Raw genomic sequence first — 26206 nt, forward strand, 5'->3', positions numbered from 1 at the left:
TTGATGGTAAGGTAGCATATTAGAACAGAGCTTTACAGATTAATCACCTATAGGTGGTGCTAGTAAGATCCTTTAAGAGAAGAGCAAACTTTGAGCACACTTGGGTCTTGCCAGACTCGATCCTGCGCCATATGAGCAGCGGTGGATGCTTAAGCTGGATGCAGCCCCGGAGAGTCCGGGAAAGCGTGGACAAAGGCCATAGACTGTAGGCTGTGCTCAAAGTTTGCTCATCTCTAGCCATTCCCCCTCTTTCTATGTCATGTCCCTTACTTCTTCAGGGAGCGATGTTTATGCACACCGTGTAGTTCCTGAAGCTATTCATGCAGTCAGACTCTTACATAAGTGAAATGAGAGATAAAATTGAAATTGCTTTCTTTCAACCTAATGTAATATTCTAAAAATAAAGAAGTCAGAGGTAAATGATGTGCACTTTATACCGCGCAGATACAATATGATGTTTATTAGCACAGTCCATGATAGCAGATGAGGACGCACACTCATTCCTTGCCAGTGACCTTACATATAGATCATTCTTCCTTCCAGCTGATGTTCAGCAGGAAAACTTTAAGAATATTGATGTCCCTTCTTATCATTTACATAAGTGCAGCCAGAATATCTCCGGCTTTCATGTTGGTATTAAAGGGGTATTCTAACAAATGACATTTCAGAAGGCAAGGAGGAGGGCACAGGCAGAAAAGCTCACTCACAGATGTTTGTGTCTTCAGCAGAAGGCAGCAGCTGAGAACTGGGGGAAGGAGACTGAATAGATAATAACAAGTATGGAAGGAATTGTTAGTCTCACCATGGGTAGCAACATATCAAGTTATGTTTAAGTGGAATATCCCTTTAATAAATGCCCCCCATAGTACCTATACCTCATATTTCCATAAGGTAGACATTAGGGTTATGTTCTGCTCAGATCTCCATTACTCCTTATAATGAATCGCTGTTCCCTTATGTTAATTACACCTCAGAATCCTCTCCTGTATCTGCCCCTTTCTCACTGGCAGCAGCCTTTGTGTCTGGGCACTATACCAAGCCTCTGCGGTGCCAGTCACCGCTCTGCTTCCCCATTCACCTCAGAATCCTTATAAACAGAACTCTTCCCCATAAATCTCTCCACCGTGCTGCACCTCCTCACATCTTCCCTCTTATCTCCGTCTTCCATCCCGCCCAACGCTCGACGTTCTGCCAAGATCTCAGATTAAGCTCCTGCACAATCCGCATCTCCCGCTCCAGTCTCCCCGACTTCTCTCCTCTGCACTGGGTGGAATGGACGATCCCGGACAATAAGATGATTTCCCAGCATCCACAGATTACGCACGCCTTCCGAACGTCTTTTACTGGCTTTATCATGTTTATAAACTGACTTCTTATCACCACGATTCCTCTGAGCCTCCTCCGTTCATCCGTCACTATCCTGCACACTCCCAGCAGCCTGTTACTCTTCGTACTTGTATCCATGCGGATACTGGTCAGGGACGGACCTACGTGTGCCGCCCTATTTATATAAAGTGTATAGTATAACAGTGCCCCCCCCCCCCCCCCCCCCTCAGACAGGAGAGTACTGGGGAGCAGAACAGATCAGAATTAGACATGAGCGCAACTCGAGCAGCTCGAGTTTCATCATTCGGCAATTGATTACCGTTGGCTGAAGAAGTTGGATGCCGCCCTAGGGAGTCCTGGTGGATACAGCCATCGGCCATATCTATGTTTTCACGGACCCCCTAGAGCGGCATCCAACTTCTTCAGTTATTAATTGCCGAATGATGAAACTCAAACAGGCTCCGGCCGTGCTTATCTCCAGCAAGACAAACCCTTCAATAAATTATTCAAAGAAACACTAAAAGGGTCTGCGCTCTAGTACAGGGGGGCCCTATAGCAAAGAACAAAATGGGCCCCAATTAACAAAGAGTCTAGAATCCCCCCATTCAATGACTCTGAGGCCAATTTTTAAACCATCATTAAGGGTCTTTTACACGGGCTAATTATCGTGCAAAATTTCCTTAAATCATTGGGGCACTCCGGTAAAAGTCTTTTCTTTCTAATCAACTGGTTTCAGAAGAAAGTTATACAGATTTGTAATTTACTTTACTTTTATTTTAAAATCTCCAGTCTTCCAGTACTTATCAGCTGCTGGATGTCCTGCAGGAAGTAGTGTATTCTCTCATTTGACACAGTGCTCTCTGCCACCACCTCTGTCCATGTCAGGAACTGTCCAGAGCAGCAGCAAATGCCCATAGAAAACCTCTCCTGTCCTGGACAGTTCCTGACATGGACAGAGGTGGCAGCAGAGAGCACTGTGTCAGACTGGAGAGAATACACCACTTCCTGCAGGACATACAGCAGCTGATAAGTACTGGAAGACAGGAGATTATTACATAGAAGCAACTTACAAATTTATGTAACTTTCTGAAACCAGTTGATTTGAAAGAGAAAGATTTTCACCGGAGTACCCTTTAATTTTAGTTTTCAAAATAAATTTAAAATCATAATTGGTTTTCCCAAATCAAAATATTGATGGCCTGAATAATCCATCAATATCGGATCAGGTAAGGGTCGACTCCTCGGTGTATGTCCCTGACAATACTGTGGCACATGACTCCACATGGCTCCGTATACCCGCATACCAAACATTTACTAGTAGACCTGCAGGGTATTGTCCACCAATAGTCTCATCTCCGAAAAACTTTTCTTAAACTAGAACAAGATTCCTCTTCCGTGGTCTCTGGGTGGAGGAGAGGTAAGGACTGCCCTGGGGCTTGACGGGCCCACAGACCCCTCTGCTACACGGAGAGACCTAGATCATAGCACATGGCAGGTCACACTGTGTCTCTGATCATTCAAGGTAAAATACTGAATGTAGAAGAAAAATTAAATAAATATAAAAGTTAATAATAAAAAGTTCATGAACCTAAAGCAAATCATAAGTAAATATACTCCATGAAAGTAATTTCCTACGCTCCAAATAATTCTACTTCTTACTTTGATCTGTAAGCGAGCGAAGACGGGAAACCAATGTGTACTCTGCGTCTGATCATAATTGGAAAACCTATACGTCCAAAATGTGTCCATCCAGCCCGTCCCATCACGTCACCTTGTCCGTATGATGCCAGGAACTTATTCGGTCATACACATTACATAGCTGTCAATCAAACTTGTTTGACCAAAAGCCATTGCGTCCAACCATTCTCCCGTGTACATGTACGCTTGCTGTTCTTGTGTATGTGTTCTCAATAGAAAGATGGAAATGAGCTGCATCCAATGCTTCCAGACACCTCCGGATGTTTCCAGAGACCTCTGGATGCTTCCAGACACCTCCGGACACCTTCAGATGCTTCCAGACACCTCCGGACACCTCCAGATGCTTCCAGACACCTCCAGACATTTCCAGAGACCTCTGGATGCTTCCAGACACCTCCGGACACCTCCAGATGCTTCCAGACACCTCCAGACATCTCCAGATGCTTCCAGACACCTCAGGACACCTCCAGACACCCGCGGACGCTTCCAGAGACCTCCTGACACCTCCGGACCTTTCCAGACACCTCCGGATGCTTCCGGACACCTCCAGAGGCTTCCAGACATCTCCGGACACCTCCAGACGCTTCCAGAGACCTCCGGACATCTCCAGACACCTCCGGACGTTTTCAGACACCTCCGGATGCTTCCGGACACCTCCGACAGCATTTCACCTCTCTTGAGAAGCTAAAATCCCTAAAATTTTCAATTAGACTTAATTTTTAAGGGGGATTCTGGCGAATAAAATTAAGGGAAGCAGTCTGTGTCAGTAGTTTGATAACAAGTATGAACTTTTCTCTCTCCGTGTCCATGGTGACTGGCAGGACTGGCCTTGGGATGCTCCAGCACTGACTGGTTAGCATAGACATCAGGGGAGACTTGGTATCCTTAGTGGACGTGATCTGTAACTGTGTCGGGATCAGGGCTTATGCAGCCCTGCAATTCCCAATGTTAAAAAAAAACTTTCTTAAAGCAACATCTGAGAAGAAATGAAGAATAATGCATGGGTGGGGGATAGTGGGCTTCATGGGAGGGGGCAGTGTACTTCATGGGTGGTGGCAGTGGGCATCATGGGTGGGGGCAGTGAACTTCATGGGTGGGGGCAGTGAGCTGCATTGGTAAGGGCAGTGAGCTTCATGGGTGGGGGCATTGGGCTTCATTGGTGTGTGTGGGGGGGGGTCTCCTATGTGCACACATTTGTAAGATTACTTGCTGGTTCAGAGTATTCTAGTATTGTTGAAGTCGGAGATATTGCAGCATCATAGCTGCAGAATTGTGAACATCATTGTAAGGGTTCAAAAAAATAGCTGTGACATGAAGGAAGAGAAGAGGTTTGCCAGGTAGCGGTATAAACCTGGGGCGAAATCTAAGCTTCTACTAATAGGAGGCAGGGGACCATCTGCTGGGAATGGACAGGTTTTTGGCAGGTAGAACTTACAGGTGTCGAGTGATAGGGGTTGTGCCCAGAGACAAGATTTGGTCCATAGTGAAGGACATGTGCACGGAAGTGCTGGAAGCTGGATAGAAGCCAAGGAGGTTTCTAGTCGGAGCTGCACTTTATTATTCATGTGATGAAACCAGTCAACAATTCTAGCCGCCGATGAAGCCACATAGTAGGATTGTGAGTCTGGGACAGTTCGGCCTCCCATGTACTTAGCCCTAATAAGCAGAGTTTTAGCCATTCTGGGATGTGAATGCGCTCGGATGAAACAAGAAGACGTCCGGGAATAGCTGGGAAAAGAGGTCGAGAAAGGAGGATAGGTAGAATAGTTATATAAACCTGACCAATCCAGGAGACGTCTTTGCAGTTTAGCTTGAAGGGAAATAAGAGAAGAGCACGTTCTTTATTTAATGGTTTATACGAGTTTGTTGTATTATTTCCCAATGTGGAGCTAAGGCCCAAAAATGGTTTCTCCTCTAAATGTTCTGATTGATGCATTGGAAACAATAAAAACGGGCAAGTGAGAGACATTAGCCGGGCCGAAATTGTCATGCATAGATGACTGGGTGTTATGGGTAAATGGGCACCAGGATGCGTTCCCGAAAAAAAGCGAGTCAATGGAAGAGGTGTGATCCTAGAAAACCTTGTGTCCTCCTGGCATTCATAGGGACATCCCACCACTTCCATTGACTCGCCTTCTTTCCAGAATGCATCCTGGCGCCATTTTTCCCCAATTTAAAAATTGAACCAACCAAGTACACCTCTTCATGACAACAATATTCCCTAATGGCACTTCCCCTTTTTCTGCAGAATAGGTCTACACTGCAAAAATTAGAATAGTTTGAAGAACATGACTTCAAGGTGGTGACTCGGCCTCTAAATTCTTAGATCTGAGACTGATAAAGCTTCTGCGGGATATTTTGGAAATACAAGTCCGCTCCGCAAAGGCTGCACCTCAGAACTTACAGAACTTAAAGGATCTACGATAGTGTTGAGAAAATTTAACAAACTGTTTTGGGTTCAGCAACGTTCCCCGAATCTGAACCCTCTGCATTTGAATCCCGGGGGCTGGAGAAGAACTTCTTCAGCTACCAGGAGCCAAATGCCAATCATTCTGGTTTGGAGAATGTTGTCAAGTTGGCTTAACCCTCATCCACAGCTAACATCTTGGTGCCAGACACCACAGGAGTCCTCGAGTGGGCAGATAGAGACATGGCGGGGACTTATACAGCATTAGGCAGGAGGTTATAATGTTAATAAGATCAGTCAGCAATGCTGTGAATGTACATCTCTTCCGTCCGCTCTCGTTTTCCCCGATACACATCTTATAATAGTTCCACAAGAATTGGCTTCTTTACCGTGTGTCCCTATTAGGACGTCGGTGACATTTAAAGCTCTCTGGCACAGTCCTGATGGCATCTTTCCCATCCTCCGAGATAAGGAGGCAAGATGGAAGACAGGTGTGTTACTGAGCGCTTTCTCCACGTATCTAGATGTTATTTTCTGTGACACTTTAACAATAACCTGTAATTGCTTTCCCCATCACTAACCCTGAACTGTCCCTAAACGTGACGCGAATGTTAAGGTGTCTTCCCTGCCTGTTTGCATGAGGCTAATGATTTATATCTGAGCCCAAGACCAATTGGTCGTGAAAGTCTATCGGCCGTTCTTCAGTCTAGTTGTACATTCAGCTCCAGCGTAGCCATCATACACTATGGACGGTGAGGAGAGTTATTTTTTTCTCACTAGTAATCAGGACTGTCTTGTTTACTTTGTCATATTCACTGAAGACGCTTTTTATTTTTCTTCTTTTTTTTTTTTTTTTCTTCGACTCTTTAGTCCAAGAAAATCAACAGCCTGATGAGGAGAGGGTGAAAATCAGTCGTCTTATTATTTAAGCCACATAAATCTTGGTTGCCCTCCATTTCTCGTCTTCATTCAGGCAGAACAAGGACTAGCTATTTAGACTTCAGCTAGAAATAGACTTGTATTGTGTTACGGCCACCAAACCATTGTACGCAATGGAATTTACGTGTTAAGAAGAAAACTTGTTTTTTTTTTTTCTTCTCCATTGGAATCAGTGTTGTCTTCTATTCCCTTATATGAAATGGGACCGTGTCTCTCACACAGACAATAGGAATAATTACATTCTGGCAAATGTGCCAGAATTTCGTCAAACTTTGTGCCAAAAATCTCTCTTGACTGGCTTGGCAGCCCAGAAGTTGAGCAGATGTAAAGTTCCTACCTCAGTCACAGTTATGGTCACCCTGGCATGATTTTCCCACACAGTAAATAAGGGGCTAGACAGGTGGTAATGGTTCATCACGGACCCACCCTGTAAGTTGTCCGACCTGGTGGTATTTCAGGTCTAACTTGATGTTTGAATGCAAATAATAGTTGGACCAAGAATTAAAATTTTTGTGTAAAATGTTGATTATTTTGGAGCTTTAGACTCCCACACTGTAGCACCATTCCCAAGTCTTTCTTCCCTGCGACATGTGGTTGGCTCCCAGTGAATTTAATAAGTCTCCATTCACATTCAGTTGCAATGTTCCCTGTAGGGTTCCTAGAAGACCTGTAGCTTTGGTAATCACTTGGTTCCTAGGTCCTGCCTGAAGTCCTGGAAGACCCTTGGTTACCTCCACCCTTCCTCTCACTCTTTCCTTCTCTTTTTAGATATTTTTTAGACGTTCCTGCAGATTTTATCTACTCATTGGGGAAAGGGGAGGGAGGTCTAAATGAGACATTGTATGCCAAAAATGCACCTTAATTTTACTCTACAATTCTGGTATAAAGTAAGCGCACGTACGGATGAAGTGGATTTGTCTATACTATTGTTATAAATCTCACACTCAATGACTGTCCATTAGTGATGAGCGAGCACTAAAATGCTTGAGTGCTCTTTACTCGAATTGAACATACTTCAATACCTTGTGTGTTGGACCCCATTGAAATCAATGGGAAACTCGAGCATTTAACTAGGTGCCTACTGCTTGGCCACAGGGAGCTTGGTCGAGCACCCAGATGCTCAACACCACTGTCCATCACCACTTGCACTTATAATAATAATACCAATAATTAGATGGTTCTAGTAAATGTAGTGTACACCTACAACATACAACTTAGCAGAGCATGGCAGAAGCTCTCCACCTCTAGCCTCAGGTGTGGTACAGGAAGCTATATGGCGATATACAGATACCCTGAGGTGTTGGGCTAAGCAGCCATGGCCATTCCATGTACCGGAGTCCATATACCTGGAGAGACTTTTTCTCTGTCGGATCCCATATTGCACCTCAGAACATTAGATCCCTTAGAAGTCTATGGGTGCCTTATTACAGCTCCACACATCTAGACATTGCATGCCTAAGTATTCGCTTGGCTGCAAATTTCAGATGTTAAACGCGTATTGCGGGAAGACGATCAAAGTGCTCCATTAGGTGTCCATGGCTCCCATTAAAGGGATCCCTGACACAGTGTGATTTCAGCTCCGGCTTCCATTCTTGTGGAGTCAGAGCTGCTTGGTACAGATAAAGGACGGGCAGACAGGTAGCACACAGCGTGTGAATAAACACACATCAAGGGCAAGGCCAGGCTTTCTGTTGTATAATGCATGAAATGGCCGGCTATTGAAGTCCGGCTCTCCTTCTCCTAACACACGGCTCTCTCTCTCGCAGGTGAATTCCATTTCTCTGGGGTTTCTTTAATAATTTCTTTCCCTCGTCTGTCACTCTATACATGGTGTCCTGTGGCTGAAGCATCCATCTGTCCCAGCCTCCAATGTTGATGAGTCTTCTGGCTTGGCCCTTTGCTTTCCTTGCTCACGGCCTCCCATGTTTATCTCTTCCTTCCCATGCCGCCATTCCTTTGTGCCACATCATTACCCACCTGCATTTTTCTTCCCTCCATCGTGACTTCTCTTTTCCCTCATTCTTCACGTTGATCTATTGCACCTGTGCCGCCAGTGTCTTCTCCCCGTTGTCTCCTATTGGACCTGTTCTTCTGTATTTGCTCTAGTCCCCGTCTTCTGTCGCGTCTCTGAATCCTCTGGAGTCTTTTTTTTCCCTCCTCCGGTAATTTCATGCTACCCTGCTCCATTCTTATTTTGCTCCCTTGTTTCTATCTTTTTACCATTTGTTCTTGTTTTTTTTCCTGCCTCGTTCTCCTCGTTCGGCTCTCCTTTTTTTATCCTTTAGTTTAGGATTCGCCGCACGCTCCGAGCTGGACAGGTTTTTTTTTTTTTTTGCTTTGCGCTCTCGATAGCTCCCAACTTCCATGAGTCAGCTCCGGGAGCCGCGGCCCCATTGTCTGGGGCTGCGAATATGTCATGATGAAAATGTAATCACACTGAAAATAAGACACACAATTTTTCCAGGGACAGAAGCAAAATAAATGAAGCAGAAAGTGTATGATAATGTGCGGAAATGACTTGGATCCGACTGCATTCAGTGGAGATTTAAATAGGGCTGCGGGAGGATTTAGTTGTTAACCCCTTTTTGACGCAATCCACGACGGCTTAAACCGGCTGTGGGACTGTGAGGTGCGAATTGTCAGATGGAAGAGCCGGGGTTTGGGGGTTACTGCGCAGGTTACAGTCACTATAAAGGGCTCCTTGAAGGCGGCTTTCTTCACAGCATCGAGCAGCCATTGCAACAACTTGGGGCGCTGACACACATAGACGCCTCTTGAAAACTGATTAGAGGAATGATACTCACCTGCCCCTGATCCCCCACAGCTGCTGATCTAACAGTTCTTGGTCTCCACTGTTTCTTGGTCTCTTAAAGGGTTTATTTCCTTATGGAGACTTACAGGCCTTTCATGCTCCATTGGGAATTCTGGGAAGAATGGAAATGCAAAGCAGCCTATTCCCACCTCCGGCTTTCCCATAGAGTCAGTGTTTCTCTCTTATGCTTAGTCACTCCTATTCCTAGTATTAGAACATGACTGGGGATGTACAGCAGATCCTGACTGTCTACCTACTACTAGGTGTGACTATCCTGGTATGACTATCCTAGTGTGACTATCCTGGTGTGACTATACTAGTGTGACTATCCTAGTGTGACTATCTTGGTATGACTATCCTGGTGTGACTATCCTGGTGTGACTATCCTGGTGTGACTATCCTGGTATGACTATCCTAGTGTGACTTTCCTGGTATGACTATCCTTAGATGACTATTCTGGTTTGACTATTCCGGTATGACTATCCAGGTCTGATTTTTCTTGTGTGACTATCCTTGTATGACTATCCTAGTGTGAATATCTTGGTATGACTATCCTATTTTTGCTATCTTGGTGTGACTATCCTAGTGTGGCTATCTTGGTATGACTATCCTGGTGGGACTATCCCGGTATGACTATCCTGGTGTGACTATCCCGGTGTGACTATTCTGGTGTGACTATCCTAGTATGACTATCCTAGTTCGACTATCCTGGTATGACTATTCTGGTGTTATTATCCTAGTGTAGCTATCTTGGTATGACTATCCTGGTATGACTATCCTGGTATGACTATCCTGGTGTTACTATCCTAGTGTGGCTATCCTGGTATGACTATCCTGGTATGACTATCCTGGTATGACTATCCTGGTATGACTATCCTGGTGTTACTATCCTAGTGTGGCTATCCTGGTATGGCTATCCTGGTATGACTATCCTGGTATGACTATCCTGGCATGACTATCCAGGTATGACTATCCTGGTGTGACTATACTAGTTTGACTATCCTAATATGACTATTCTAGTGTGACTATCCTGGTATGACTATTCTGGTGTTATTATCCTAGTGTAGCTATCTTGGTGCGACTATCCTGGTATGACTATCCTGGTGTGACTATCCTGGTATGACTATCCTGGTGTGACTATCCTGGTATGACTATCCTGGTGTTACTATCCAGGTGTGACTATCCTGGTGTGACTATCCTGGTGTGACTATCCTGGTATGACTATCCTGGTGTGACTATCCTGGTGTGACTATCCAGGTATGACTATCCTGGTGTGACTATCCTGGTATGACTATCCTGGTGTGACTATCCTGGTGTGACTATCCTGGTGTGACTATCCTGGTGTGACTATCCAGGTATGACTATCCTGGTGTGACTATCCTGGTGTGACTATCCTGGTGTGACTATCCTGGTGTGACTATCCTGGTGTGACTATCTTGGTATGACTATCCTGGTATGACTATCCTGGTGTGACTATCTTGGTATGACTATCCTAGTGTGACTATCCTGGTGTGACTATCTTGGTATGACTATCCTAGTGTGACTATCCTGGTGTGACTATCTTGGTAGGACATTACTGTTTCCTAGCAGTATAATATACCGTCCTGCATTCTTGGTTGGTAGTGAATGTATACAGTAATCACCCGTATCTGCGCCGCTCCTATCCATAAGGAAGCCTCTTGGACTCTGTCGGATCCGTCATCTTATAATGTGTTTTCTGACGCAGCGGAATAGACGAGTGATGTACGCCGAGCGCGGGAAACATCGTAACTGAGGAGGAACAGTTCTCACCTGTAATTAAACCTAATTGATCATCAGACAATAAAGGAAAATTAGGAAACAAATGAATTTACAATTTATCTGGATTGTTCTGTAACAGTATGTAACGGTATGTAACGGTATGTGACGGTATACGTGACGGTATACGTGACGGTATAGGTGACGGTATACGTGACGGTATAAGTGACGGTATAAGTGACGGTATATGTGACGGTATAGGTGACGGTGTATAAGTGACGGTATAAGTGACGGTATAAGTGACGGTATAAGTGACGGTATAAGTGACGGTATAGGTGACGGTATAAGTGACGGTATAAGTGACGGTATAAGTGACGGTATAAGTGACGGTATAAGTGACGATATAGGTGACGGTATATGTGACGGTATAAGTGACGGTATAAGTGACGGTATAGGTGACGGTATACGTGACGGTATAAGTGACGGTATAAGTGACGGTATAGGTGACGGTATAGGTGACGGTATAGGTGACAGTATAAGCCGAGCGCCCGCTAACTACACATTAGAGGAAGATTTGTTACTACTGACATTGTGCTTAAGACAAAGGACGTTACCCATAGCAACCACTCCGGTCCCAGCTGTCATTGTTGTGCTCCGGGCCAGAGATGGGACCTTCCCGGGGTGACTGCTTTATGTTTCCTTTCTTCATGTTTCTGCCGTCAGTGAATGATCTCTGTATAAGCTTCATCTTCCTGTAGTTTGTACTGAGCGTCACCTGTCACAGCAGCCGATTCTGCTCCCGAGATTCTTCTGTTTATTGACGTTGTGACAATAGTCAGGACTAGAGGTGATATCATATATGTATACATAGCACCAGTCCCATACATAGCACCAGTCCCATATATAGCACCAGTCCCATACATAGCACCAGTCCCATACATAGCACCAGTCCCATATATAGCACCAGTCCCATACATAGCACCATTCCCATATATAGCACCAGTCCCATACATAGCACCAGTCCCATACATAGCACCAGTCCCATACATAGCACCAGTCCCATACATAGCACCAGTCCCATACATAGCACCAGTCCCATACATAGCACCAGTCCCATACATAGCACCAGTCCCATATATAGCACCAGTCCCATACATAGCACCAGTCCCATATATAGCACCAGTCCCATACATAGCACCAGTCCCATATATAGCACCAGTCCCATACATAGCACCAGTCCCATATATAGCACCAGTCCCATACATAGCACCAGTCCCATATATAGCACCAGTCCCATACATAGCACCAGTCCCATATATAGCACCAGTCCCATACATAGCACCAGTCCCATATATAGCACCAGTCCCATACATAGCACCAGTCCCATATATAGCACCAGTCCCATACATAGCACCAGTGATATATATATATAGCACCAGTCCCATACATAGCACCAGTCCCATACATAGCACCAGTAATATATATATATAGCACCAGTCCCATACATAGCACCAGTAATATATATATATAGCACCAGTCCCATATATAGCACCAGTCCTATACATAGCACCAGTGATATATATAGCACCAGTCCCAGAAATAGCACCAGACACATAAACAGTGTGTATATATGTATATATATATATATATAGTGTATACACATGTGTATTTCATATAGGCTGTATGTGTGTATATATATATATATATGTACATGTGTATTTCATATAGGCTGTATATATATGTGTGTGTGTTCCCTATAGGCTGAGTATATATATATATATATATATATATATATATATATATATATATATATATGTATTTCCTATAGGCTCCAGGCAGCTGTATATAGATGACAGATTACAGCAGTGTTATATATATCACATCCAGCAATAAATTAATGTGTTTAATTAGGGTCTAAGTATTTCCGCCCTGGAGGGTCGGTGAATCCGCCGTCTATCTGGCTGCTGCGCCATAACTGTGACTGACTCCGTCACCTCCTGAGGCAGCAACTGAAATAGCACAAGCATAGACTATATATATATATATATATATATATATATATATATATATATATATATATATACTGTATATCTGCTGTATCCAGAGGTGACAGGTGACCCCCCCCCCCCCCCCCCCCCCGGGACCAGACTGTAATTATCCAGGGACGGGAGAAGGGATGTGCTGCCTATAGATTACCATCGGGGTTATACTGGGCCTGTATATAAGAGTAGACGGACTATGTAGGTGATGCTTATATTCTGGAATTATTTTTGCCAATTGCTGTAAGATCAGTGTCTGTTTATGTGTCTTGTGTTTGTTAAGACATTTCCCAGTCTGCACCTGGAGTGTTAAAGGGGTACTCCTGTGAAAATCTTTTTTCAGATCAACTGGTTCCAAAAAGTTGTACAGATTTGTAACTTATTTCTGTTTACAAATCTACAGTCTTCCAGTACTTATCAGCTGCTGTATGTCCTGCAGTAAGTGGTGTATTCTCTCCAATCTGACACAGTGCTCTCTGCTGCCACCTCTGTCCATGTCAGGAACTGTCCAGAGCAGCAGCAAATCCCCATAGAAAACCTCTCCTGCTCTGGACAGTTCCTGACATGGATCATAGACTTAATATAGTTGGTAAGTGGATGATGGGACCTCGATCACCAGGACCCCCAATAATCTCAAGAATGGAGGTCAGTGGTGTATTATAAGGACGGGGTCTCAGAGGCTCAGTGTGCACAATGATTGCTTCTGATAACAAGGATGGGTCTTGAAAATTGAAGAAATTAAAAACAAGGGAAATGTTTTCTTCCAATTCTTAAACTGAATTACACTAGAATTCGCCATATTTATACAGAGGTCCATCATAGCAAATTTACCACATCTTAGATTGTCTTTAAAGGGAATCTGTCACTAGGTTCATTCCACCTAAGGCACACTGCGTATGAATCCGTCCATAGTGCGAACCGCGAATATACGCACATAGTTTTGAGGTTGATGCGTTCGCTTGAAAGTATACGATATACGCCCGCACAGTGCACACTACGTATGAGCTTACGGCCGGATCGTATACAGTGCCGTGAAAAATGAACAAGACCATTGTTTGAGGACGGAAATGTTCCAACTCACGGCCGTGGATTTCCATGCTGTCCCGTACGGAGAACTTATTTCAGCCAAATTGAACTTGATTTTTCGATCCAAAAGGTTCTGTGAGTTTTATTGGGCGAAGATTTCCAAGTAAATGACCTGCCTCAGATCGCTTCGAATCAAGCTAGGGAAGCAGAACTCTACTACGGGCGTATGTTCGCGGTTCATACGCATCCGGCCGCATGTCTATTTTTCCCACGCCCGTAGTTTAAGCCTCACATGTACGGCGGCGTACGAAATGCGGCCGGACTCGTGCGCAGTGTGAACATAGCCTAAATGAGGATAACATTAACTAGTGACAGAAATGCTAAACAGATCGGAGTATTACTTACATCACTCTGTTCAGCCATTCTCCTAATATGCAGGAGAATAGGATTTTAGCCACACCCCTCCCCCCGCCCTCCAGCTGCTGATTGACAGGTGACTGCCTATACACAGCATGGATAGATAACTGCCAATCAGCAGCTGGTGGGCGGAGTTTTCTGCTTCTCATGAATATCCAGGACTACTGAGCTCATGCACATAATGGAGAGGACTACTTATTGTCCATGTTATTCAGGAGGAGATCTCTGGATCAGCTGCACAGAAGAGTGTAAGTGATCCATCATCCTATTCAGCTTATCTGTCACTAGTTTATACTACCCTAGGACGGCAGAAACCTGCCGACAAAGTCTCTTTAGGGGGATTCTGTCAGCTCCATATCATGTGTCAGACAGCAATAAACCACAGCGTGCCTGCCTCCTCCCTCCTCCCCCCTCCATGCATAGCTTTCAACACTGAGCCCTGTACATCCAGCAGTGAAGGCAGAGAGGGGTGGAGGAGGGAGAAAGCAGGCATACTGAGGCTCAGCATACATGCCTCCTCCCGCTTCGAGCATTAAACCCTGTACATTACTAAATCAAGACAGGGACAGGTGGAGGAGGGATGAGGCATGCATGCAGCAGCTTAGCAATGCCTCTGTGACCCTTGAACTCCTTGTAGATGTAGATCTGTGTTGCCTTTTATTTCTTTTTTCCTTAAATCCTTCTTGCCCATAAACTGCTACTACTGTATAATTCAGCCATATGTAATAGTAAAAGAAGAAGCCCTAATCTTCACGGAAACTGGAGAGAAAGGAGCGGCTGCACATCCCATCTATGGCTGATACTCATGTCGCTCGGCCTGTATATGTCTGTATAAGCTATAATAGCCCCGTGTACCAACGTGCAGGTCCTCTGGTACACGGGCCCCTACGCTAACTACGCTAGCCCTAATCTTCACATACACGACCTGAGCTGTATATTCAGGACCAAGGATTGGATCAACTTCTTGTCCTTTACATCTATGGGAAAAGCCGGGATCTGATGCATCCTCTCCTGTCATACAGTCACATACAGGAGCCCATATACAGGAGCCCATATACAGGAGCCCATATACAGGAGCCCATATACAGGAGCCCATATACAGGAGCCCATATACAGGAGCCCATATACAGGAGCCCTCATACAGGAGCCCATATACAGGAGCCCTTATACAGGAGCCCTCATACAGGAGCCCATATACAGGAGCCCTCATACAGGAGCCCATATACAGGAGCCCATATACAGGAGCCCTCATACAGGAGCCCTCATACAGGAGCCCATATACAGGAGCCCATATACAGGAGCCCATATACAGGAGCTTATATACAGGAGCCCATATACAGGAGCCCATATACAGGAGCCCTTATACAGGAGCCCTCATACAGGAGCCCTCATACAGTCACATACAGGAGCCCATATACAGGAGCCCTTATACAGGAGCCCATATACAGGAGCCCATATACAGGAGCCCTTATACAGGAGCCCATATACAGGAGCCCTTATACAGGAGCCCATATACAGGAGCCCATATACAGGAGCCCATATACAGGAGCCCATATACAGAAGCCCATATACAGGAGCCCTCATACAGTCACATACAGGAGTCCTTATACAGCAGCCCATATACAGGAGCCCTTATACAGGAGCCCATATACAGGAGCCCATATACAGGAGCCCTTATAGAGGAGCCCTTATACAGGAGCCCTCATACAGTCACATACAGGAGCCCATATACAGGAGCCCTCATATACAGGAGCCCATATACAGGAGCCCATATACAGGAGCCCATATACAGGAGCCCTTATACAGGAGCCCATATACAGGAGCCCATATACAGGAGCCCTTATAGAGGAGCCCTTATACAGGAGCCCTCATACAGTCACATACAGGAGCCCATATACAGGAGCCCATATACAGGAGCCCATATACAGGAGCCCATATACAGGAGCCCTTATACAGGAGCCCTCATACAGTCACATACAGGAGCCCTTATACAGGAGCCCATATACAGGAGCCCATATACAGGAGCCCTTATAGAGGAGCCCTTATACAGGAGCCCTTATACAGGAGCCCATATACAGGAGCCCATATACAGGAGCCCATATACAGGAGCCCTTATACAGGAGCCCATATACAGGAGCCCTTGTACAGGAGCCCATGTACAGGAGCCCATGTACAGGAGCCCATATACAGGAGCCCATATACAGGAGCCCATATACAGGAGCCCTTATAGAGGAGCCCATATACAGGAGCCCTCATACAGGAGCCCATATACAGGAGCCCTCATACAGGAGCCCATATACAGGAGCCCTCATACAGGAGCCCATATACAGGAGCCCTCATACAGGAGCCCATATACAGGAGCCCTCATACAGTCACATACAGGAGCCCTCATACAGGAGCCCTTATACAGGAGCCCATATACAGGAGCCCATATACAGGAGCCCATATACAGGAGCCCATATACAGAAGCCCTTATACAGGAGCCCATATACAGAAGCCCTTATACAGGAGCCCATATACAGGAGCCCTTATACAGGAGCCCATATACAGGAGCCCATATACAGGAGCCCATATACAGGAGCCCATATACAGGAGCCCATATACAGGAGCCCATATACAGGAGCCCTCATACAGTCACATACAGGAGCCCTTATACAGGAGCCCTTATACAGGAGCCCTCATACCAGAGCCCTCATACAGGAGCCCTTATACAGGAGCCCATATACAGGAGCCCTTATACAGGAGCCCATATACAGGAGCCCATATACAGGAGCCCTTATACCAGAGCCCTTATACAGGAGCCCATATACAGAAGCCCTTATACAGGAGCCCATATACAGGAGCCCTTATACAGGAGCCCATATACAGGAGCCCTTATACAGGAGCCCATATACAGGAGCCCATATACAGGAGCCCATATACAGGAGCCCTCATACAGGAGCCCTCATATACAGGAGCCCTTATAGAGGAGCCCTCATACAGGAGCCCATATACAGGAGCCCGTATACCAGAGCCCTCATACAGGAGCCCTTATACAGGAGCCCATATACAGGAGCCCTTATACCAGAGCCCTTATACAGGAGCCCATATACAGAAGCCCTTATACAGGAGCCCATATACAGAAGCCCTTATACAGGAGCCCATATACAGGAGCCCTTATACAGGAGCCCTCATACAGGAGCCCTCATACAGGAGCCCATATACAGGAGCCCTCATACAGGAGCCCATATACAGGAGCCCATATACAGGAGCCCTTATACAGGAGCCCATATACAGGAGCCCATATACAGGAGCCCTCATACAGGAGCCCATATACAGGAGCCCATATACAGGAGCCCATATACAGGAGCCCATATACAGGAGCCCTTATACAGGAGCCCATATACAGGAGCCCTTATACCAGAGCCCTTATACAGGAGCCCATATACAGAAGCCCTCATACAGGAGCCCTCATACAGGAGCCCATATACAGGAGCCCTCATACAGGAGCCCATATACAGGAGCCCATATACAGGAGCCCTTATACAGGAGCCCATATACAGGAGCCCATATACAGGAGCCCTCATACAGGAGCCCATATACAGGAGCCCATATACAGGAGCCCTTATACAGGAGCCCTTATACAGGAGCCCATATACAGGAGCCCATATACAGGAGCCCATATACAGGAGCCCTTATACAGGAGCCCATATACAGGAGCCCATATACAGGAGCCCATATACAGGAGCCCTTATACAGGAGCCCATATACAGGAGCCCTTATGTTTGTGCATCCAGCCATGCAGCCTCTCCTATGTTGAGTGTAGATGGGGCTGTCAGGACGGTGTTCTTCTAACCTGCTCCTCTCCAGGGTTATTGGGGCTGACGTTTGCCGGCTCTGCTGGAGAGCGTGTCCACCAGACAGCTGACATTATATGCGAGCCCCAATGGATGTCTGACAGTTCCTGTATCCGCTCCGGCTCCTGCTGTCACCAAGGGCTGTAAATAAAATATTATTCTGTTGGTGAATAATAATCAGTGAATATATTTTATTCCATCTTCCTGCAAAAAAAGAAGAAAAAGAAGAAGAAAGCCACTCCATCTCTGAGATTATTAATAGGAGTGAAGTGGGATCTTAGGAGCGCTCAACGTCCATGTCCGTCATTGGTAACAAGTGGCTGGTTTCTTCTAATCAGGGGTTTGCAGAATAATAATGTAATGATGACATCTCCAGCTCCTGAGATCGTCTAATAACATCGTCCAAATCACCACCTTCCCGAGAAATCACACTCCGCGCCACGATACAGAAGGGTCCTTCTAACCGTTATATTCATTGCTAAATTGTAGCCTGGATAGAACAGCCGGGAAAAGGTTAAAGGGGAATGAGATCCCGGTCTCTGGTGGGATGAATGATTTGTAACTCGTAGCTTAGTAATAAGGACAAGCAGTGAGTCCCGGAGCGAAAGCGGCAGCACTAGTGGCAGGTCCTGGCAGAGGAGCAAGACGCCAGGCTGGATGAGTGACATGGGCAGTCTGACACATCTCACCAGGGAGCTGGCACCAGCCATCTATGATAGCAGCCGTGTAGCCTGTCATTCAGCTCTAACATGGGGACAGGACAGGGTCACACAGGGTAGGGGCAACCGAGATGATTGAGCAAGAGATCGAAAGGAGAATAGGAATAAGGAGGATATTCAGCAGAAGAAATAATAAGGTTGGAGAAGATCTTGAGTGGAAGGATGACGAGGTTGATGATCATGTTGCATAGAGAACAAAAATGAAATGGTCAATGAAAGCTGAAAGGGTCAATAGGTACAGGGATAATTCGGCTAATATTGTAGTCTGTTACAAGGCAACGGATCAGACCTAATGTGCTACCAAACTGGTTCAGTTTTGGCCAGGTCTGGGAATGGAGTGCCAAGATGTAGAAGCCCTAGACGTAGTAATACCAGGCTGCTCCTCAAGCGTCGTTCTGATGTGGGTAGTGGTTGGCTCAGTAGACCAGCTGGTGATGGTCTATGGCGCCATTGGGATCAGGCAGGTCAAGCATTGGAGCTTTGATACAATACAAAGGCCAAAATGCGAAAAGAAAATTGATGCCTAAAATACACCTTACACTTATAGATGATGTGAACTAAAACTAGACAGTACAAAAATAGACTAGACAGTCTACAGATGCGCATGATACACTGCTACATCTGTAACCGGACAGTCTTCCAAGATTTAGACACCTTTGGTAGATTTGGGGAATCTCATTTGGGGCAATGAGGTGGAATCGTTGGGTTTTATATCGGGTGCCACCTCCGATGTGTTTTAGCCCGTTCCTGATCATCTCCACTCGACTAAGCATTTCTAGACTCAATACTGTTTGCATTCACCGACGGCCAGCGGTGCTTCAACATCAAGGGGAACCGAAAGACAAAGTATATTAAAAAGTGGCATAAATTTCGATAGGACAATGAATAAGCTTTATTTGTAGTCTTCAAAGGATTCCGCCCTCAGTGACTTGTTATTGTGTCTTCTGTTTCTACACATAATAATGTCTGGATGTAGCGACTTGAGTTCCATACAGATTGTGTGGCCGAATTTACTCTCTGCAGTGCAAGAAGTGAAACTATTACTGTAGCATAGGAGGACCATGGGTCCACGTGGGCAAGAAAATTCTCTCTTATAGCGAATCTGTACACAGACACCCCTCCCTTTCCTCCCCCCAAACCGCTGGTGTCGTTGGATGGCCGCCTCCAATGCACTACCTGTCCTGGATTCCATTCGGTTGCTGATGTCGTTATTTTCTTTAATAAGATCTTTTAGTCCAGTGTCAAAGAGACGGGCCTAGATTGTCTGTGCTCTAGGCCTACAGCTCCTCTTAGGTCTTCCTCCATGCCCTCCTCCTCTCAAGTGACGCCCCCTGGGCAGGTTTGTCTTCTTTAGCGCTGGCTCACAACATGAATTGAATGCAATGAATTGTGATGGCTCGGAAGAAGGTAATCCTGCCCAGGGGGGGTTGATGGAAAGGAGGAGGGCGTGGAGGTTGATCTGAAAAGGCCGGGCGTTCTAGGCCCCGCCTCTGTGACACTGCACCACTGGATTATAAGATGTTATTAAAGAAAATAACGGCATGAGCAGCCAAACGGACCCCAAGACAGGTCATGGATTGGAGGCGGCTATCCAACAGTACCAGCGCGTTGGGTGGGGGTGGTGATGTTTCAGTCAGATTTACTCTAAAACTCATGTATCAACTCCATTTGAAATTAGATAACGATATCCGAAAAGAAGAAATGTGAATCTCTCAAACTGTTTTTGATGCTAAGAGTTGAGGGTATAAAAGCAAACCGTCCCTTTCCTGGAGCTGATGGTGGCTGCCAAACCCCCCCAACAAATCAGCTTTTTATTTCTCAACCAAGTGTCAAGGAGGTGGAGCCAAGCTGCTGAAATGCTGCAGCCTGGCAACCTCCTCACTCAACTTAACCTCTCAGTCTATCCTTGGCTGACATGGTTCTGAATATCTATACAAAGGACTCCAGCGACCACATCAGCTCAAGGTACAGTATGCTTGTATACCCCAACAGATATCCAGTCATGTCTATGGCTCTTATAAGCTTTTTTAAACTTTTGAATAAGCAGCTTCTGAACATTGAGGAAATAAACTGGTACCTAAGAAGGTAGAGTACCCCCTCCATTGGTTTGCACCTTATAAATGTGCGCGTGTTCTCTCTCCGCAGAGCCTGTGCATGGACCTCAGAATGTGGAGTTGGTGGATATCCGGGCACGCCAGCTGACCCTGCAGTGGGAACCCTTTGGCTACACTGTAACGCGATGTCATAGCTATAATTTAACGTTACACTACAGTTACCAACTAGGGGAGGAAAAAGTGGAAACCGAGGAGCTGATTCTGACTTCTAGTCACTACACCTTGCGGGGTCTACGGCCGTACACCGCCGTGTATCTACGACTTGTACTCAGCAACCCAGAAGGGAGAATGGAGAGTGGGGAGGTTGTGGTCCACACCGAGGAGGATGGTAAGAACTAGACCTAACACGAGTCTTATTAATCTCCCTTAATATACGCCCTAGATGTAGTTTAAAGTCATTTGGAGATACGTATGTGTATATTGTATTCCTATCCCGCTAAGAAGCATCCACAACCTGCTTGTAGCTACGGCAAGGGGTCAGGTAGCCGCAGAAAGCCAAGCTGGCTGTTTCATACAATTTTTATAACATCCATTAACTTTAACTGCACAGTACAGGGGGCAGGGGAGCCTGTATTGATAGTGTTGATAGTGTTGAGTGGAGACACTTGACTGTTTGGGTTCGGCAACGTTCTCCAAACCTGAACACTCTGCATTTGTAGAAGTTGGATGCCTTTAGTAAGTCCTGGAAAACATGGATACAGACATAGGCCATAGGCTGTATCCACCAGTACTCCCTAGGGTGGCATCCAACTTCTCCAGCCACCTGGAGTGTTCAGGTTTGGAGAACGTTGACAGACCCGAACATTTAGGCTTTTCTGCTGAACACTAGGGCTACCCCCCCCCCCCCCACACACACACACACACACACACATCTAGATCTAACTGAAAGTGTCTGTCTCCTCAGTGCCCGGTCCTATTCCTTTGGAGTCCATACAAGGAGGACCTTTTGAAGAGAAGATCTACCTACAGTGGAAACCTCCCAACGAGACGAATGGGGTCATCTCCATGTATGAGGTACCAGACGAGAAGCTATTGCCAACAGTTCTTCTACAATGAAACCTGTTTATTGTATATCCGGTATGCCTATGTGCCGTACCCATACCTACGGTATACCTCCTCTTCCCTCAGATCTCCTACAAAGCTGTTGGCTCTCTAGATCCAAACGCAGAGCTGGCAAATCAAAAGGGTCGGATCTTCAAGCTGCGCAATGAGACTCATCATCTGTTTGTGGGGTTGTATCCCGGATCCACCTACTCCTTTACCATAAGAGCCAGCACCAGCAAGGGCTTCGGACCACCCGTCACCACTCGGATCGCTACAAAAATTGCAGGTTCCTAATGATTTTTGTTTTATTTTCCCTGTTTATTGTTTCTTCTTTTTTAACAATTGCCGTCTGTCCCTCACAGCTCCTTCTCTCATTGATTCAGAAGCTGAGGCCCCATTGAATGAAACGGAAACCACAATTACAGTTTGGCTGAAACCGGCACAGTCTCGGGGGGCTCCTGTAAGGTAAATTATTCATCCGTCCAATGAGGGAACATGGACAAACACCCCACAATTAAACATAGGGGTGACCACCAAAGATCATAGAGAAGGTAGCCATGGGTGCTACAATAGAAAAAACAAAGACTATATGACTTATAAAGAGGAGGAACTACATCTCTCCCAAGCCCCATCTGAGACATTCACGTCTAAGGGAATTATGGGAACTGCTTTCGAAAACCCGGACACCTCATTCAGGAATAGTGGAGTTCTAGAAATTCTAGAGACGTAATCTTCTTCTATCAGACATATATAGTATATACCATGGATATGTCATAAATGTCTCATGGGAACAAGTCCTAATAGAGGAAGGAAACTGGACAGGATGATCCTTAGATGGCCACCAGAATAAATAAGATATTTTGTATAGTATCTTCTAAGAAGTATATCTTATCATGGCCCTTTCCCCTCCTAAACTCATCATCACAGAAGAATCAGTTCACTGAGAGATTAGGTTACAGTTTCCCATAGAGATTTATAGAAAGAGCCACAAAGTGAGACAATGGCAGATAGATAGCGACTCATTAAAATGATTTATTCACAGCTTATACTGCTCAGTACTTCTCTATAATGTCCTCCATGCTGCTGTTGATTTTGAGGGTATGCCATAGGAATAAAGGCGAAGCAGACACTGTCTTTTTGTGTACGGGAAACATTATAGTTTTTAAGTGAAATTTTTGCCTAAATTTTCTTTTACTAATTGGAGTCAGATAATAAAACTTGTTCTTTTATTCTAATCTCTATTCTAATTCTATTTTCTGACTGTAATTTTTTTATTTAACTTTTTGTACTTCGTATGGGGGCGGCCATATTTCCTGGGCTCTTCCTAACAGCATTTAGTGACATGCTTTACAGCAAGCCTCATGAACATAGAAGACAATAGACAGACTCTGCCTTCTTAAGCTGTATGTGAGACATTACTTAGTGCTCTGTGACCTGTGAAGAGGTCATTCCACAGGGAGCTGCTATTGTCTCCTCTATCTACTGGTGTCACATGACGCTGCAATGCTGTACAGATCACTTTACAGCAGCCTCCTCTTATCACCACAGACACAACAGGAAGTCTCAGCTTAGTTTTAGCCCCAGTGGTGAGAATGAGAACTGCAAGATATCAGGATTATTTTATAATATAGAGGGGGAAATGGAAAATTAGGAAAAATGTCACCAAAAATTATTTGTAACATATTAACATTATTTATACAATGAGCCATTTTCTGATGACAATGGTCCTTTAACCACCCTTGAGGGGGGGGGGGTGACTGGTAAAAATATGTGATACCAAGGCCTCTCCCCCCCCCCCCGACCCCCACCCCCTTATACACATTATGAAAAAAATTCTTAATTATTAGTGTCCCTTAAAGTTCAGTCTTGGCTTTGACTCCAGATCAACAACCCTTAAGGGCACCCCTGCCATCAACGTCTCCACCCTTTGGGGGTCTGCATCCACGCAGTGACGGGACCCCTTTCTCCACATATCTCTGTGGATCTAATGTGACAATTGTTTCTTTTCTTAGTAATTTTGCTTTGCATCTGTTCTCATGCTCAGTTTTTCGGTGCGTGGACGACCATGACGCGTTTCTAGCTAAGTAAGCAGACAATAAGACAGTCTCATCAATCTCTAATGAGCAGCTGGCCTCTCATATTTTCCCAGAAATCAGTCCAAGCCACACATATCCTAATAATCTAATGATAGTTAATGAGCCCTGTCTTCTCTTCAGATCTTTTCTCTTGGAGTCTGTTTTATCTACACTCCGCTAACCATCTTATCCTTTTATTTCATGTCTAAGTGTATACCAGCTAGTCGTGAAGGAGGAACGAACGCAGAGGTCGGGGAGGGCTGCGGATGGAAGCGGATGTTTTCCGGTACCAGTCAGTTACCGGAACGCCTCGGTTATGGAGTCCCCCCATTACTTTGCGGCAGAGCTGAAGCCGACACAGTTGGCCTCTTCGCAGCCCTTTACAGTTGGAGACAACAGGACGTACAATGGATACTGGAACCCACCTCTTTCACCCATGAAGAGCTACAGCATATACTTCCAGGCTTTGAGCACTGCCAATGGGGTACATATATAGCTTATATTATAACTCTTTGTTTTCAGGGTATACACCTTCTCGTGGGTAGTGTAGATCCATAAACTACCGCCATAGGTGTAATAATCCCGGAAAAATAGCCATGGTAAACATTTCTAGGATCCCTTCCATCTTCTCCCATAGAGGAAATCAAAAGAGGAGTGACAAGATACATGTTCTACTGTCCCAACTTGCTGATGGTTTAGGCCCCATTCACACGACGGTTCTTGTGTTTACGAAGGGCTTTATATTGGATAGATGTGGGCAACTTATCCACACGTGTAGCCCAGTGTGCCCATTGACTTTTTAGGTCAGATATGGTCTAATAGTGACTACATTCGGCCCATTTCTTGTACATATCCCAATTCTGTATAGGACTCATAGGAGGCGACATTTTTGAGTCCTGTACAAATACGGGATACATTATGGAAATGGACCAGACTTAGTAATGATTAGACTAAGTTCACTAAAGTAAATGTGCGTATATTCGATCCTATGTTGGAATCCAGTTTTGACAGGTTGCCAATCTGTAGCCGATAAAGATATAGAGAAAGGGATAGTGATCATTGAGATGGAGACATTTTGTAGTGCTGCTTTGCATTAGAGATGAATGAACCGAAACTTATGAACCGAAATTCGTTCTGAACTTTGCATAAAGTTTGGTTTGGTACCAAACTCTTCATTCAGCAAAGTTTGGAACATGTTCATAAAGATGCCGGCCGCACATCTAAAAAACACCTGTCTGCGCTCCCCCAATGTCCTTCTCCAGGTCTCCGATGTGTCTCCAGCCTGCTCAGCCAATCACTGGCCACAGTGCTGTCCCATCTCGGTTGGTGATTGGCTGAGTGGGATTTTGGCTGCAGCGGGGGACACCGGTGAAAGAGGACACTGGGGCACCAAGGTTACAGGAGCAGCGATTCCCCTACCTCATGACGGCAATCCCCGCTCCTAACCAGTGGGTGGTGGCCAGAAAGGGGCTCCCCGCTGGCCATTTGTGGTGAACCAGAGTTCCTGCACAGTGATGTCCTCCCTATCTTCAGGCAGCCGGCACACTTAGCTGCATAGGGGACACACCAGCCGCCTGGAGAGGGAGGATGTCACCATGTAAGAGCCCCGGGGCTGCTCTCCTTCTCCTCCTGCACAAGACTGCTGGACTGCCGCTAGTATGAAGGGGATGCTGTTTGTGTGTGGGAGGGTGACCCAAGCTCCGTGCACAGTGATGTCCTCCCTCTCCAGGCGGCTGGCATGTCTCCTATGCAACTGAGTGCACCGGCCGCCTAGGGAAGGAGGATATCACTGTGCAGGAGCTCCAGGTCACCAGAAATGCCTGGCGGGGAGCCCCTCTCTGGCTCTTAGAGCAGGCTTCTTTACAGTAAGTTATGGTGCACACTTACTGCTAGTCCAGAGGAGGTAAGTGGGGATGCTATTGCATCACTACTTAACTCTTTACACTCTGTGGGCCGAGCGCTCTGCACCCACGGAGTGTAAAAACTAATTAAGCACACTTACATTGTTCCCTATGGG

The 26206-nt window shown here is 45.7% G+C and overlaps 1 protein-coding gene across 9 annotated transcripts in view; it reads left to right on the forward strand.

The window, feature by feature from the left end:
- PTPRT (protein tyrosine phosphatase receptor type T) overlaps positions 1 to 26206 on the forward strand; it is a 253569-nt gene that overhangs the window by 147582 nt on the left and 79781 nt on the right. For 8 of the 9 annotated variants that reach the window (XM_069953698.1, XM_069953704.1, XM_069953699.1 and 5 more), the window contains 5 exons: positions 21102 to 21398; positions 21975 to 22084; positions 22199 to 22400; positions 22477 to 22579; positions 24400 to 24673. In XM_069953698.1, the coding sequence (XP_069809799.1) occupies positions 21102 to 21398; positions 21975 to 22084; positions 22199 to 22400; positions 22477 to 22579; positions 24400 to 24673 (986 nt within the window). The remainder of the gene's footprint in view (positions 1 to 21101; positions 21399 to 21974; positions 22085 to 22198; positions 22401 to 22476; positions 22580 to 24399; positions 24674 to 26206) is intronic. The other variant, XM_069953700.1, reaches the window with a different exon arrangement.

This window comes from Dendropsophus ebraccatus, chromosome 14, assembly GCF_027789765.1.
Source record: "Dendropsophus ebraccatus isolate aDenEbr1 chromosome 14, aDenEbr1.pat, whole genome shotgun sequence".
NCBI classification, from domain to species: Eukaryota; Metazoa; Chordata; class Amphibia; order Anura; family Hylidae; genus Dendropsophus; species Dendropsophus ebraccatus.